This window comes from Epinephelus lanceolatus, chromosome 5, assembly GCF_041903045.1.
Source record: "Epinephelus lanceolatus isolate andai-2023 chromosome 5, ASM4190304v1, whole genome shotgun sequence".
NCBI classification, from domain to species: Eukaryota; Metazoa; Chordata; class Actinopteri; order Perciformes; family Serranidae; genus Epinephelus; species Epinephelus lanceolatus.
This window is the reverse complement of record NC_135738.1, coordinates 10,622,353-10,639,631: the sequence shown is the minus strand read 5'-3', so window position 1 is coordinate 10,639,631 and position 17,279 is coordinate 10,622,353. Positions and strand designations below refer to the sequence as shown.

Below are 17,279 nucleotides of genomic sequence, written 5' to 3'. Positions count from 1 at the left end.
CACCTTGGGTTCGTCCTTCACCTTCTCAAAATGATCCCACACTTTGGATTTCCTGCCCGACATGTTATTAACTAGCCTGTGGAATAACCGCAGGTACCAGCCCTGGAAATTAACCTGACTCCTGTCTGACTGCTGAGCGTGGACACTTCCTGTGTCTGTGCTTTCACATTAAATCCCCACATGGTCTAGTCATATAGGTTTTGATTTATTTTGACAAGGCGCAGCTCCTAGTAGAGTTTCACGCTTTTTTTTTTCTGCAACTAAGCGACCAATGAAATTTTGCAAACTAATGACCTTTCAGGTCGACTAACATTTGGTCGACTGTTAGACGGCAACCCTAGTTACTGCATTGCCTGTTTCTCGCCTCGTATGTTTTCAGAAACGTATTTTACAGCTTTTTTATTTAAGCTGTAAAATGGGAAAAATTTCTGACTGGATGAGTGGATGGCATTTTGTTTCAGCATGACTGTTTCCAATGTGGCAGCCAGGTCACAAACGTTTTCATTATACAGCTAGACAGTACACTAAAATATGTTTGTGAAAACATTTGAGGGGGAATAGGCAATACAGTAAGAGAATCTTGATTCATATTTGATTAGCACTGCTAAATTTGATGACATGACTTCCAGCCACGTTAGACACTCCTCGGGTCTGATTGGTTATTTTCATTCACATGCGGTAAGGCCCTTAGAAGTGCTGCAAGGCAATAGAGTAGGCAGAGGAGTATGATTTGTTTTACAGATCATCGGTCTCATTTGGTGCTGTGTGAATATTGTGACAATTTCAGCAAATATAACCAACTACCAACTAATGCTCTACGACTTCGAATGGAGTCAAATGTGGATGTTAACAGACCTGCAAAAAGCGTGGCCTTTTTCCTCCAGGACGGCGGAAGATCATAGAGTTACTGCACTTTTTGAAGGCGGCAAACTCAAAGGTGTGAGGCACTCTGTCTAAACATGACATGGAAGGTGGCACTTTGTAGATGAACACATCAGTGCGCCTATTAAAACCTGCATATTTAGGCATTGATCCCAGAGCATACATTAACATCACAGACCAGGTTTGGCACCCCCCCAAGATGAAGGCTGCTTTAAGATCAGAAGACGTCGGTGAATGAAAGCATCCTCACTGAACACCTACAGTATGGGATGAATTCAAACGCAGTGTCAGTAGACTGGAGCTTTCACCCATAAACTTCGGGCAATGTGTGAAGCACTGATGTCAGCTTTAACACCTGGACCGTGCAGCTTTCTGTTTGAGTCTCTGGCAGCCGTACTCGGGTCTGAACTTGGTCCAATATGGTTATGAAAAAGACCTTCTATTCTTCTGGTCACTGAGACAGTACACATGCATCAGTGGTTCCCAGTCTTTTTGGCTTGTGACCCTCTACACAACATCTACTCCTGTCACCCACCACAGGTTGCTTGCTGTGTCAGTTGCTTCCATCAGTGTTGCTCCTCTCCCTTTAGAGGCCATATAGAAAAACTATCTAGTATTCTACAATATAAAAACAAAGATAAAAGTCACATATCGCAGAAATATGTTTTTTTCTCTATTTCCTTTTTCTTATTTCCCCTGAAATTTCCAGTATCTTGATATGGATGGATCCCTCCAGGTAAGGAACCACAGCAGTACATTGTATTAATGCAAGAAAGGAAGCTTTGAATTATACTCACACTTTTATCATTTTGAAGGATGAGTCATTGCATTTTAGCATTTAGCATTTTGCATGTACCCCATGCACACCGTTTGACCATTTTTAAACTTCAAATCTCTGAAAAAGCTCATAAAACCGAAAGAAACTGACTTTCTGTAATGCATTTCAATGGACGTCCAGGCAGAGAATGTCCGAGTGTATGGGAATGGCTATACGCACTGTGATTGGCTCATCGTGTTTGAGGGCGGGGCTTAGCCATAGGTCAATTGTCCCCCTCTCCTCTACCACCAAAACTGGACTTCAGTCCATCGCAATCCATTTTGCACGGGAGTTAATTAGTCAGTGTTATGCTGCTAAGCTAAACCTGACTCCTGAAACCACATCAATTAAAGCTAGCAAGCCCGTGACCTACCTCGGACCGGACAACCCTGCCTCCTACCACCTGCCTAAACCACACCCGCATCTGTAAGACACTCATTTCACTACCAATAAAGCTGTCATAACAGTCAGTCACAGATAGACTTACTCAGTTTGCGTCTGGTCGCCTGGTTGACTGTGACTTGATGAGGCTGGCTCGTAGCGCTAGCATCAGAGGTTGTGCTAGCTCAGACCTCCGGGCTCGCTGCTAAATGCTTTGGGTTGAGGTGATATTTCAGGCTTGAAATAATCCAATGGTATGAAAAGTCCTAACTGCAGTTCCATCTGGGTGTTTTTTAAATGCAAATGTTCCATTTAGCAGCGTCGTCTCGTCTGCCTCCATCATGTGACAAAGACACTGTGGCCTTCAATGACAAAGGGCACCACAGAATGCTATTAATCAGCACTAAATTCTTTAGTGTGATATTTTTTTGACAGCCCTAATTTTTACTTATTCAGAGTGCAATATCGCAGTCTTTCGTGATGTGTTTATCATTGTAGTTATATTGTGATGATAAAAAAAGATGATGTATTGTACAGCCCTAGTAAACGCAGATTTTTTGCTGGTGACTACAAAAAGTTAAGCCATGAGTTGTGTTGTCTGCCGACAAACTCACTGATCATTCTCACACTGGATAAGTTATACATAAAATGGTTGGTTGATGACATAACTCCTCTGCTGACTACACCCCACAGATATATCGATTAATTTATTTGTTACTCTTATCTGTATCCAGGACAGCTCTGAAGACCTAACCCTGCACTACTGGGCGTTGTTCGATGGCCACGCCGGCTCTGGGGCGGCTGTAGTGGCTTCCCGCCTTCTACATCACCACATCGCCCTGCACCTTCAGGAGGTGACGGAGATCATCTGCACCCCAAACCTGCTGCCCCCGACATGCCTCGGGGAGGAGCCTATCAATCACCACCTCACCCCGACATCCCAACGCGCCCTCACCAGGGCCGCCTCGCTCCGCGGCGCTGCAGGGGCTCCGGGCTCACCCAGCACCCCGCCCACGCGCTTCTTTACTGAGAAGAAAGTTTCACACGAGAGCCTGGTGGTCGGAGCCATCGAGAATGCTTTCAAAGACATGGTAAGAGGCGTGTGCTCGGTGTGAAGTGGGAGTCTGGAAGTTTTTTATAGAATGTGCTGACCTTTTTGCAAATAAAGTATTAGATCAATTCTCCAGTGTGCAGTGAAAACACCAGGCACACCACTCAGATTACAGAGCATAGAAGACATGTTTACTCATGGCTTCTAGTCTTGTTCTTGCACTAAGAAAAATAACAATTTCACTCTCGGATCAATCTCAATGATACTATCATGGATTCTGTTTTTTTACTCACTTGTGCCCCAAAATCTGGGACTATATTCTTCACAGTTCACAGCAGGGTTTCTGTAAAAATTAGTGCCAGTCCACATGTCCTGGAAGATTTCAGTGTCCTGGACAAATGGGAGAAGGTCTGGTCAAATTTTATCTGTGTTTATTGGTCATATAAACAATTGATAGGCGGGCTACATAGACCCTTTTACAGCCAACGCCATCAAAAAGATGCACGCGCATTCTCAAGTTGTGCAGGATTCTGAGAGGCTCAGGACCGTTTCAGAGCAATCGGTGGCGTCTATGGCTGCAAGCTATCGTAGTTTTCTGGTTTGTTGATTAAACCCATGCATCCTTGTCTTTAGCTCTTTTTTAGATAGGAATTATGCAAATTTGCAGGAAAGCCTAATCAGTCTTTTTTCAGCATTGGCAGTATAAACACAAAATCGGGGAGTGCAGCAAAATGCCGCCTGCCTACTTTTGTTTATACAGAATGTACCTTTTTCGGGGCAATGGGGGGCGTGAGCAAGTAACAAAACGTGTACCTCAGCGTGTGACGTAAACAGTGACGTGGGAGGGAAGCCGCGGCTGGTCAGTCCTTCGGAGATTTTCTTGTAAATCGGCCCGTTCTTCACCGTCCCTGTCATCTGACGGTTAATGGCCTCTTCGTTTGCGAGGGCAAGGAGGGCGCGCAATTTCTTGTCTCCCCAGTTGCTCATCTTTACAGTGTCTGTCAAGTTTGTGTTTCCCTCTTGCTACTAGCTGCTTGCTAATTCCTGCTATCAGCTGTTTCCTGTTTATGCACCGCCAGTGGCTCGCACATGCGGCATCATCAACAGCTCCTCCCACAAGTCTTCAACAGCCCCTCCCGTTGCGGAAGGCCACCTTGGTCTGTTTAAACTAAAAAGGTTCCACCAATATGACTACTCTACGAGGCTGAAAATTGGGCACCTTGGATCAACTCGCCAATCCGGCTGTGTGTGTCTAAACACTCGCAGCTTGCAGGCAAAACGGCCCAACATTCGTGGAAAATCTGGCAGTGTAAAAGGGGCTCTTCACTAGGAAGGATCTCTGATTTCAGCACACAAAACTCTGAATCTATGTCCTGGCATAAGCATCTAGTGACTTATGTGCTTGTAGTTTCTTCGTGGTGCCCTAGATTCCACAGGTGTTTTTATTGGGACACTGAATATTGGGCCACTTACTTCTACCCAGTCATGAATACCGCAAAGATCTGGAGGTCTGTTACCACTTGCCAAAGTCAATCTGTCGAAGTAGCATTTGCGATCTTTGGTGGTTAGTGCCCTTGCATAGCTTGACAAGCTGTTGTGGTCCGCCATACTTCCATTGCCAGAATGCGTGTGCACCTTGTCTACATCATTGTTTGAAAACTTTATAAGGGTTTATAAAGAATGACATCATCCAGGTGTGTAGATTTATTTTATTAATTAAAAAGTAGGCTTCTTTTGCTTTTACTTAAAATTCCAATCATTCTAAATCATCATTTATGTGTATGTCTTGAAAGACACAGTAATGTTTGCAAAATGCAGGCATACAATCAAAAAATTTTTTTGTACGCATTTGCCATTTACTTTACACCCACATCATGACAGAACTAGGTAGAAACTGCACAATGGTAAAGACTGTTGCTACACATTGTATACAGAAATTCCAAATGACTCTTTGTTTACACCACATTTATCTGTATCTGTGCACGTACGGAAGAATCGGCATGGTTACTTAACATCCATTAGCCTCTAATTGTTCGCTAAGTCAATTCATATTGATTCGCTGTAATTAGGCGGTCAAGCAAAATGCACATCAGCCTCACAGTTTCCTGCTTTTGGTGTACAAAGATAAGCATGCACACGTGACTCTGCAGCATATACTGTACAGCACTAACATGGTTGATTTATTGCATATCTAAACTCTTAAGTCCCATAATGACACTACAACAAAATCTATATTTTGAGTATTAACTGTCCCTTGTAGGCTTACAAGGTAGCAGCAAAGAGCTCTCTGCTCCTTTCTTTACTTGTTTATACAGCTATCAAGCCGACATTAGAGTTTTAGTGGTGGTGCATTGTCGTTTCACAGCAAGAGGGTTCCTGGTTTCAACCCTGGGTGGAGGGGCCCTTCTGTGTGGAGTTTGCATGTTCTCCCCGTGTCAGTGTGGGTTTTCTCCATGTACTCCTTCTTCCTCCCACAGTCCAAAGACATGCAGGTTAATTGGTGACTCTAAATTGTCCGTAGGTGTGAATGAGAGTGTGAATGGTTGTCTGTCTCTATGTGTCAGCCCTGTGATAGTCTGGGGACCTGTCCAGGGTGTACCCTGCCTCTCACCCAGTGTCAGCTGGGATAGGCTCCAGCCCTCCCAGTGACCCCCGACAGGATAAGTGGTTACGGAATATGAATGAATGAATGAGTGAATTAAAGTACCAAAACCATAATAATAACATAGACACATAGAGCCAGACATTGTCAATATATTCAAGGCTCAGCCCAAACTTGGAGGGGGGTCCTATTTACAGCCGCTATTTTCACCACTTTTCAAGCCCTTTGAGTTAAAAGAATGCCTAAAAATCTGAACATCGTTTGGGAAAAACACGATAGTTGTAAAAAATCACTCAGTAAAGCCAACATACTGAACATACACACATATATTTCCTGAAGCAATAATAATGATAATAAATGTTGAGGATGACTCATTTTCTCTCCTGCCCCCTAAAAAGAGCCAAACACTGTCTGATGTTACTATTTTATATAACATAGGAATTCAGCGTAAAAAGCATTACTAATCTTGAAACCTGTTTTTGTTTTATGATGCTGGAGTAAAGTTCACAGAATTGCTGACAAATCTGCTGTATTGAAATCCATGACATAATAACCTGGGCTGCTTTAATTGCGAATTAAGGATCCCTAGCATTGCCAGGTGAATGTTGTCTTCAATACTCTGAACTGAATATTAGGTCAACAGAACAACATTTACTCAGTTATATTAGATTTCTTTAGGGAATAGCATAGATTCAGGGACCCCCAGAAGCCACACCCTGCTCTGCCCTGTGCATGTCCTTTTCCAATTCATAATATATGACTGTTCCTCTCGAACACATGGTGTTGGTCGGTCAATCAGTCAGTCAGTCAACAGCCTCAGAGCCAGGAGAAGTGATGTACTTTTCCCTTCTAACTGCTGCAGGTCACACACACAAGCCATCTGGCAGCGCTGTAAGTGGATGCTGGAGATTTAACTCATCCAGAGGCCAAGAGATCGAGACCAAAGCCAATCAAAACAGTGCGGGCCTGCCTGAAAGGCTTTAAGGGGGAAGAGATCAAAGGTCACTGGCCTCAGTTTCAACATCAGGGTTTTTTTTTCGATCAGCAGTCTCTGTTGTTTGTCCTCTGCTGGGTTGTGAAAGAGTCATCTTATGTTTGGTTACACAGAGAGATTAAAAGTCACTCTTCTTGTTTTGAAATCAAAGCGGTTTAAATAGTAGTAGTAATTAGTAATTCATTGTTTGCCATGACAGCATAATGCCTGTCAGCACATTTAAATGAATAATTTGAATTAAGAACATCATACAAGAAGAAAACCATCCCTTAAACGATTAAAAACAAGACCAGAGTGAAACAATTACACACAATCAAGTTGATCCCATAATCATAGACCTCAATGAAACATGAGTTTGTGCATAAATATACTGCTCCACCCTTTTTGTGCTTACAGCTCATATAAATACAGTGTTTTTCTTTTATACTTTTTATTTATGAACATTTTTTGCATTCAATAAGGATGGGAACAAAAGAGAACACACAGGAAAAAAGACAAATATGAGGTCTGTCATAAATCAGTTCAGGAAATGCAGAGTAACAGGCAGCTGTAAGTTTTAACAAAGAGCAAGCTTTAATGCAGCTGATTAAAAAACATCCAGATCAAGCAGGTAACAGAAAGTCCAAATGAAAGCAGGACCAGAACTAAACTGAAAATCAAATGGGATAAAACAATGAACTAAAAAGACAGAAAACAGTGCAGGGAATAACACCAAGAACACAGGGATGAGCACAGGACAAACTGACAAAAGGGAAACACACAGGTATACATATATATATACAGAAAACTAATCACAAGAACGAGACACAGCTGGAGTAGGTAGACACAGGCCTAAGGAGGGAAATGGGGACTGGCTTATAACAGGGGTGTGGTGGGGAACACTAGGGAGGAGCAAACAAGAGGCCGTTTACACGCACACAGTGATTTTGATAAACGGAGACATCTTCCTTCGTTTGTGCCCTTCGTTTACACGCAAACGGAGATTTCTCCTCTGAAAACGAGTCTTTTTAAAAACTCCAGCCAGAGTGGAGATTTTGGAAAACTCCGGTTGCGTGTTTGCATGTAAACTGAGATAAATGGAGATAAACGGAGTTATAGGCAGCCGACGTCACAGTATGCGCCGGAACTTGCGCCTGTGTCAAAAGTGCGACCTATGTTGCTATGGTGACAATGGATACATGGAAGGCTTGAGCTTCTCGTTACACTGCCACCTACAGGTTTGGCATGCTCTTGTGTATATATACACGGGTAAGTGTAAACGAAGATCTTTTTGAAAACGGAGACGGTGAAATGTCCGTTTATGAAAATAGCCGGCCATGTGTAAACGGCCTCCAAGACTAATACAGGACAGGTGTGAGGCAAAGACTCTGGAAACAGGGAAGGACTTACAGGCCGTTTACACGTCGCCGGCTATTTTCATAAACGGACATTTCACCATCTCCGTTTTCAAAAAGATCTTGTCGGCTGCCTATAACTCCGTTTATCTCCGTTTATCTCAGTTTACATGCAAACGCGCAACCGGAGTTTTCCAAAATCTCCACTCTGGCCGGAGTTTTTAGAAAGACTCGTTTTCAGAGGAGAAATCTCCGTTTGCGTGTAAACGAAGGGCACAAACGAAGGAAGATGTCTCCGTTTATCAAAATCACCGTGTACGTGTAAACGGCCTCTTATGCTGCGTTCGTTTTGTACTTGGAGGTTGGAAGTCGGAAGTGGGAATGGTGTCACCTCCGAGTTGACAACAGTTTTTGCATTCTAGTCGATGACGGGGGACAAGTTGGAAAAAAACACTGACGCCCGCAAGAAAGCCTTTGTTGCCCTTGCACTTTCGGATTATAGACAGCTTCAAAACCATCATACACTCCAACTGATGAAAGCTGCAGGTGAGGCTGACCTAATGTAAAACAAATAAGATAAAATTGCTATAAACAGTACTTTAGGGGCGTCGGTGGCTTAGTGGTAGAGCATGCGCCCCATGTATAAGGCTGTTGCCGCAGCGGCCCGGGTTCAACTCCAGCCTGTGGCCCTTTGCTGCATGTCACTCCCTCTCTCTCTCCCCCTTTCACACTTGTCTGTCCTATCCATTAAAGGCTAAAAAGCCCCAAAAAATATCTTTAAAAAAAAAACAGTACTTTAGCAGAGTACTCACTATGTATGTATGTGTTGATGCGGTTACTCCGAGTTTCCGAGTTGGAAATCCAATCTCAGGGTGTGTTCAAGTTTAAAGGATAACTTCAGTATTTTTCAACCTGGGCCCTATTTCCCCACGTGTATGTGTGTGTATGATTCATAGGTACAACTCGTTTTAAAATTGGTTCAGTATTGAGGGAGGAGGATTCGCCACGGACCGGTTCAGATCACCAGTGCTATCTCTGTAAATAGCATACTAAGCGTTTCCCTTACCTCTGGGCTGTGTGACGTCATCTCGCGAGAGCTTTGCTTGTTGCCGGAAGAAAACAGGGTACAATATATACGAGGGCAAAGTATGCAACAGTAAATGTGTGTCTCTGAGACAATTCTAGGTATCAGTATGACATGCATAAAGACATATTAGTTATACTTACTTGATGGAGAGTTGACCATTTGGTCCCTGTGGTTTTGGCCGCCTCCTCCAATTTATTTTGGGCACATGAAAAAAGGTATCCAACACTGCCCTGTTTATCAGAGGGGGGAAATCTTCTAACGTAGATACACAGCGTTTGGTAGTTTCTGTATCATCCCAGGACACATCGAGACCATGAATATTGGGCAGCAGGTCCCACTCGTTGCAACACAGACATTCTTCCTCTGTGGGCATGGAATCACAGCAACCACAGGAGCACCACCAGTCCTCAGAGATTCCCGTTCGTGCAGCCGCTGCTTCACCCTCGTCTGCTCGTTGGCCCTCTCTCTCTATCCTCGTCTGCTCTTCAATTTGTAGGAGCTCCTCGTCCGTATACTCGGGCTCAAATAAGTACGGGCGGCCATCGTAATAAAAGGGCTCATCTTCATTCTTGAAATCGGGTAAATATGCAGCCATGATACCGATGCAGTAAAACTCTCAACTGTACTCCGGGACAACCAGCGCCACTCTGAGTGGCGCTCAGCATGGCTCCTCTGTTTTCTTACGGCAACAAGCAAAGCTCTCGCGAGATGACGTCACACACAGCCGGGAGGAGGTGAAGGGTCAGGGAAACGCTTAGTATGCTATTTACAGAGATAGCACTGGCGATCTGAACTGGTCAGTGGTGAAAAAAAAGGCACTTTTAATGCGCAAACTTATACGGGACGCATTTACCAATTTTAAAACGAGTTGTACCTATGAATCATAGGCACACATACACATGGGGAAATAGGGCCCAGGTTGAAAAATACCGAAATTATCCTTTAAACTTCCGACTGGGAACTGGGAATTTCCGACCTCCAAGTACAAAACGAACGCACCATAAAGCTGCGTTCAGAGGGCTCGGAAGTTTCTGAGTATCTGACGTGAAAAGCCCGGTAAAGCCCCTACTTCCGAAAAAAGTGCATTCATTGCCTCACACTGGACCTTGGACATAAACAAACACAGCTGTACAAGGCTCTCTTTGCTGTAGTCCAATGGAGCTGGGCTGATGTTGTTAGCCTTTTTGGCTCAATGAAGAGGTCAAAGACATTTTACTAATGTATAGTGTTGGCAACTTTTGCGTATAATTATACACGGAATGTTCAAATTACGTGTTGCAGTGGAGAATTTGCTTAAAAACGTCTTTGAGATGCATTTTATTTGACTCGCTGGTAGCGAAGGGGGCCGCCATTGCTGTAACGTCATGCCACGTCAACTCGGGGTCCTCGGGTTGCTACACTTCGCACGATGTTCCGAGGGAAAAATTCCGCTCCGACCATGTGTTCAAAGCACTTTCCCCCCGAGTTAATGGTCGGGTCCTCGGAACCTCCGACCTTATGAACGCCGCTTAAAGAGACAGGTGTGACAAAACAGGCGTGAAAACACACAAAGACAGGAAGTAAAACCAGACGTGACATGTGAGGAGATAATTTACAAAACAAGAGAGATAACTATGTTTAACCCCATGTCAAAAATCTTGGCGTGATATTTGACTCTGTTTGACCAACAAATAAATGCAGTAGTAAAATCCAGCTTTTTCCAACTCCAGACTAGACCAGTCAGTCCTCTCTGTCCTGCCTCCAATTGGATCAGAACGCTGCCGCCAGGCTCCTCACAGGTACCTGGAAGAGAGATCATATCACACCTTTTTTGGCCTCTCTCCACTGGCTGCCTGTAAAGTTCAGAATTGACTTTAAGGTTCTCCTGTTTGTGTACAAAGCCCTTAATGCCCCATCCTACATCGCAGACCCTCTAACCCCCTATTCTACACCCAGTTCCCTCAGGTCAGCTGATCTGGGGCTCCTGGCTGTCCCACGCTCCAGACTTAAGCTCAGGGGTAATCGTGCCTTTGCTGTGTCTGCCCCCAAACTGTGGAACAGCATCCCCCTCCCAATCAGATCTACCTCCTCCACTGACTCTTTTAAGTCCTGGCTCAAAACCTACTTTTATTCATTAGCATTTGAGTCCCCCGATGCGTGCCTGTGTGTGTTGTGTTTCTAAATGTATGAGCTGTGTACTTGACAGTTATGTTGCTACTCATGTATGTGAATTTTATTCCTTTTGTACAGCACTTTGGTCGACGTGAGTTGTTTTTAAATGCGCTTTATAAATAAGTTTGAGTTTGAGCTGAGAACATATACAATACATAGTGTATTCATGAATACAAATATAGAAATTGAAGCAATATGACAAATACAAAGGCTCCTAAGAAAAGTAGAAAAATAAAAATGTAAAGTATATCACTAAAAATAATGAATAGCATCTATTTATATTGCTATTTTTGTGATTGACCACAGACCACATATTGTTGTCCTGCGGCTGTAAACTCAGCTCCCTGGTGCTGGAAACAGGTCGTAACCATCACTCTGAATAGTCTCCTAGTGATGCTCGACCCAGCTCTGCACTGCACAAGTTCTTTTGAACGTGTGAGATCACTCGGGGAGGTTAAATTAGATCTTGGATCTTAGATCAGTGCAGTTCAATCTAATTAGAAAATACAATTACTCAGTATCCTGGTGTTTCCACCTCTGCACCACTAGATGGTAGTGTGCAATTACCTATTCTTACCATGGCCATAGAAAGGGAACAGTGTAGTGAGGCACTTATGGCATGTGTAGGTGTAATTAATGATTCTATAAGGACCAGTTAATGAATTGAAAGGTCTGTTGTGTATTTATGGTGAAAGATGAGGTGTTTCATGAGGATTGTGTTCAGTTGCACATTCTTGTTATGTCATGATGGAATGTGTTAAAATAGCGTGGCAGTAATCCGCAGAAATCTGGTTTTCTAGCAGAATTTAGGATTTAGATTTATAGGATATCAACATTATGATCCGCTTTTACACTGTGAAGTCAGTACATACTCTGACTTTGCAATGCAGTAGTGTCTATGCTGCCTCTGTTCGTCTCTATTCATCTCTTCCTGGTCAGAAATGATCTGCCCACGACTCCGAGCAGCAAACATCTATGTCTCACTCTGCCTCCTGTCTCTCCCCTCACATGCCTCTCAGGCTCTTTATCCAGCTCTGAATCTGCACTCTCTACCCTCTGTGTCCTCTCGGTTTCTTAAAGGGGAATTGTGCTGAAATCCACCATTTTCAAACATTGCAGTTAATGTCACGGCGGCCCTCAGACCTTGCAAAACTTTCTAATGATGGTGTTCAGAGAGCCATATACAGTGTATTTTCTGTTCATTGCTCATTGCTTCACTAATTGTTTTTTCCAGGTGGTTACAGCATTTTCCCTCACCTATGGGCTCTAGTAACAGTGCTTATTTTCCTCCGCAGCTGTCATTTATTTTAATTTCAGTAATCATTTCTGTAAAATTAGATGCAACGTGGCTCACATTGTAGACATTTCCGCAAGAGTAAAAAACTGTCACCTCTGCTTTTGCTGAGTAACTACCCAAAAGTCGATTTTGGCAGAATCTCACCCCTTAAAGCCCCCGTCTTATTTTTTTAATGAAGCTCATTCTTTAAGAAAATGGGAAGTGTCAGAGAATCTTGGAAAGGTTTGGTATCACTCTAAATCTTTGTCTCAGAGTTCACACAGTCTCTGTATCTTATCAGCAGGATCCGCCTTTAATTCTCCTCTGACACGACTCACTGCATTCCTGTGGAAGCGGCCGGTGTGTGTGGAGTGGCTGCTGAAGCCTGATAAACACTCGGGGATGTGTAAACATCAGAAATAATGCGTGGCTCAGAGACAAAGGCTTATAAGCCAAACTGTCGGTGGGCCCGTTACAGAAGGAGAGGAGATGAGATCACCAGCCTCATATGATCCTCTTTAGTATAAAACATTTATTTGGATCCTCTCTACTTGGTACTGTGTGTGTGTGTGTGTGTGTGTGTGTGTGAGGTTGGGCTACACTTATGCCGACTATCGCTTGACATCTTAGCACCATATGAGTTTTTTAGCATCAGTTCAATGTTTTGGGAAATTTGCTTTTTTGCTTTTTTTTTAAAAATTCAGCAGCCGGCTAGCTTAGATAACCACAAAGACTGGAAACAGGAAAACAGATAGTCTGACTGGCCAATAAAGCTCAGAATTAACCACAACATACCTTGTTTGTATAATCTGTTCAAAATTGAAGTGTAACAACTAATCTCTGGCAACAGATTCCTGCATATGTCTGCAGAATCTGGAGGCAGCAGAACTAGAGCTTGGTATCAGAAGCGTCCTGGTTTCCGTTTGTCATGTTGTGTAGTATTGACCAGTCATGTTTGAACAGTCCATGTGGACAGGCAGAACCCATTGGCTAAAATGCAATGTCCAGATCCATCAGCTATCATCTGACCATGATTTAGCTTTATATTAGCTTTTTTAAAACAGTATCTGCATTCATATGTAGATATCAGTTTATAGATATTAGCTTAAAGGACCAGTGCATGGAAAAAGTCTTGGCCTGGATATCCGTTGGCTACACCGAATCTTATGAATATTGACCATTCCCCCTGAAGGCTTATTATCATGGATAGCCAATGGGTCCCAAGACTTTGCATAAACTAGGGCTGCCCCCTTCTAAGAATTAATAGTCGTCATTAAGGGCCATTAGTCGACGAGTCGCCCACATGTTTATGATATTAATTTAATGATTAAATTATACATGTTGGTCGGGGCATCACAATGGTTTGAGTTCACTTTGTTAACACTGTGCTACATTACAGAGAAATACAAAACCGTACTAATGAACCTTCATTAATATAGGCCTATATTTTATCTACAAGTGCACGTCACACACTGAGCGAGCCACCTGTTAATGATGCTGTGGGCTAATGGGCATGTAGCTACTTCCATGTTTCAGATGATACGTCATGTTTGTAGTCGACCAATGAAGATGAGTTTACATATCACCTGGGGTTGGTCCTTCACCTTCTCAAAATGATCCCACACTTTGGATTTCCTGCCCGACATGTTATTAACTAGCCTGTGGAATAACCACAGGTACCAGCCCTGGAAATTAACCTGACTCCTGTCTGACTGCTGAGCGTGGACACTTCCTGTGTCTGTCCTTTCAAATTAAATTCCCACATGGTCCAGTCATATAGGTTTGTTTTTTTCTGCGACTAAATGACCAATGAAATCTTGCCGACTAATGACCTTTCTGGTTAACTAACATGTGGTTGACTATTAGGGGTCAGCCCTAGTATAAGTAGAATTGTATCATCACCATAAGGTTGCCAGGCAAACAATGGAGACTTCGGGATGTCTGGCGAAAAAGTAGTCTGGTACATAACCCGGTATAAATCCACAAAGTGACGGATCACGTGACGTAACGTTTGAGTGAGCTTTAAAGGTGCTGTCAGGCAGATTTTATTATCTTTGGACTGAGCCAGGCTATGCTATAAGCAAATATTTCATATTTACCAGACGGACCTGAAGTGCTGTTTACCTCCCATCTAACTCCTGTCAAGAAAGCAAATATGTACTTGAAATGTTGCACTATTCCTTTAATTAGTGACTTCCAGAAGTGTTGTGGGTATACTTTTGAACACTACTAAGAAGTGATCTAACAATATCAAAAACTCATGGTACGATAATACCACAATGACATGTCCACGATTTGACATTTATCACGATTTTAAAAAACAAAGCAAAATGTGTCCTTAATACTTAATAAAAAGGTAAACTTGGGTTCCAGCATGTTTACTAACCTCCAAAGTCAGTTGTTGTGGACCACAGGAATCAGCCTTAAATCTCTGGCTACGTATTCACTGAAACATGTTGTTATTTTGTTTATCTCTCAGACTGTTATGTGGAAGTTGGGCTCCAGATGCTTCTATTAGAGCCCTTTGGTCTGACTGAAGCTTTTTCCTTACAGTAGACTGTTGTTGTTGTGATTGGCTTCTCACGTTTGGTGTATTTCTCGTATGGTAGATGACCATCGTCTTTGCAAATTGTTTTGTGTTTGGCAGTTTCCTTTTCATAATTGTCATTTCTTGAAACAGAAAAATCTGAAATGCCGCCAGACATCAGCTCTTGAAGAACATGGCCCATTCGCAGTCTCAAGTTCCCATTAGTCATTTTGTCATTTGTTGCCATGTTTAGTTAAGTCATTTTCCATTTGCTGATTGGGTCTTAGTCTTTGTGAAGATACCAGTTATCAGTGCTTGGCTTGTGCACAAAGGATGATGGGACTCAGTCTTCTTGACTAGTATGAATGCGTCCTCTGCTGTTCAAACAAAACATACAGTTTTCAAGGCATTTTTTTATTGCAATATCATGAAAATGCTTCTGACTACTTCTAGTTATGCTAAGCTAAGCTAATCACCTGAAGCTGTGACCCGACAGTGGTGTTGATCTTCTCTGGCCCAGACAGAATGCTAAGAGTAGTTCCCAAAATGTTGAACTATTCCTTTAAGTTACAGTCACTGTTAGCATGAGGTATGTTGATGTAAAGCATTAACCTTGAAGAAATGAAGGTAAATCAATATAATGTTTTAGCAATTTAATACTAAATTCACCATCTGTGTGTGCTTTTTTCCCATGCTGTGAATTGTGAAGAGTAGTTTAAACATCCATCCATTATCTATATTTATTATTATTTTCTATCCCAGCTGTCATTCAGTGAGAGGTGGGTTACAATCCGGACCGGTTGCCAGTCTATCTCAGGGCACTATTTATAGTTAATACCATTAATGCACGAATATTGACAGCTGCAATGGCAAGGTGTGTGACTGTGTGTGTTAGCAGTGGGTTATTAATGCTTTTTTTTAAAGGAGCATTAGCTGAAGCATTTGCCCAAAGGTCCTTGTTGCCCTCAGAAGCTGCTGATACGTGACTGCTAATCAGTTAAAATGATTTATTCAGTTGATCTCACTGTCCATCATCAGTTTTACACCTTTTCTAACTTCCTTTTCTGCCATTTCTGTTCTCTGTTGTCTGTTTTGTTTTGCTATATCCCTGGCTCTCATTGATTCTGTAAACTCACTAACTGAGAGCACAACAAACAGCACGGAGAAGTGAGTTTTTGCCTGACCTGCAGTTCATAGGTAGTACGGTGACTCAACAGCAGCTTTTGCCAAGACAGTCGAACCTTTTCTTCTCCTTTGGCAAGTAAGCTGGTTTGAACATTGTTGTGAAGGTGGTCGCCCTCATGACCTACAGTATGCTGAATGAAACAGCTCATTCTCAACCTATGAAGCATTTTACATCTACTCTGAGCGCACCTTGTTATGTCCATTTTGTAGAAACACCTGTTGTTTAATTGGTCAAACAAATCTCTTAGTGGTTTTTAGAAAGTATCTGAAAGTGATTTTCAAAAATTTAAATGTGTGACATAATGACAATATGCAAAATATTTAAATACACATTAACATGATTCCAAATTATCATTAGCAAAGATAAATCATCCTATTCATAAATAAACAACCCATTCAGTTAACAGTAAATAACACTGATGAGAGCATAACTGTTACTGGTGAATCCTCCTGTGCTGTAATCATGTGAGCTAGCTAACAACCATAAATAAATGTGCCCTCCAAATGTATGTTTAACATTAAAATATGATGTACACATTTATAAATCTGTCACTAACTATTATTTTAATAGTTTAGTATTATATGCACCAGTACTAGACACATTACTGTAGGCCCAGTTTAATATGTAACTCAATTTTACACATGTAAGGGGTCCCTGCTCCATCAATCTTTCAGCCAAGGGGTCGATTGGCAAGAAAAAAGTTAAAGACCCCTCGTATTAAGTGCAACACACACCGCCGCCATACGCCGCGCGTCAAAACGCCCGCCTCCATCATATTCTATGAACAAACCCACACCGGCACCGGCCAACGCGCCGCTCTGCTTCAGCCCACTGCTCTATTTCCAGCACGGCCGGCACTGCAAGAAAAGCCTTTTATGTACGTCTTTGCTGCCGTAGTATCAACTCCGGTTGCCAGGAGAGAAGATATTTGGCGCTGCCTACCATTTCTGTTGTTGTTTGTGGTTGTTTTTGGACAGTAGCAATTGGTATG

General features: G+C 42.6%; 1 protein-coding gene across 1 annotated transcript in view; it reads left to right on the top strand.

Annotated features, from left to right (window-relative positions):
* The window catches only part of ppm1h (protein phosphatase, Mg2+/Mn2+ dependent, 1H), a 59,067-nt gene that overhangs the window by 19,485 nt on the left and 22,303 nt on the right, over positions 1 to 17,279 (top strand). The window contains exon 3 of the mRNA XM_033633989.2: positions 2,815 to 3,171. Coding sequence (XP_033489880.1) covers positions 2,815 to 3,171 — 357 coding nt within the window. The remainder of the gene's footprint in view (positions 1 to 2,814; positions 3,172 to 17,279) is intronic.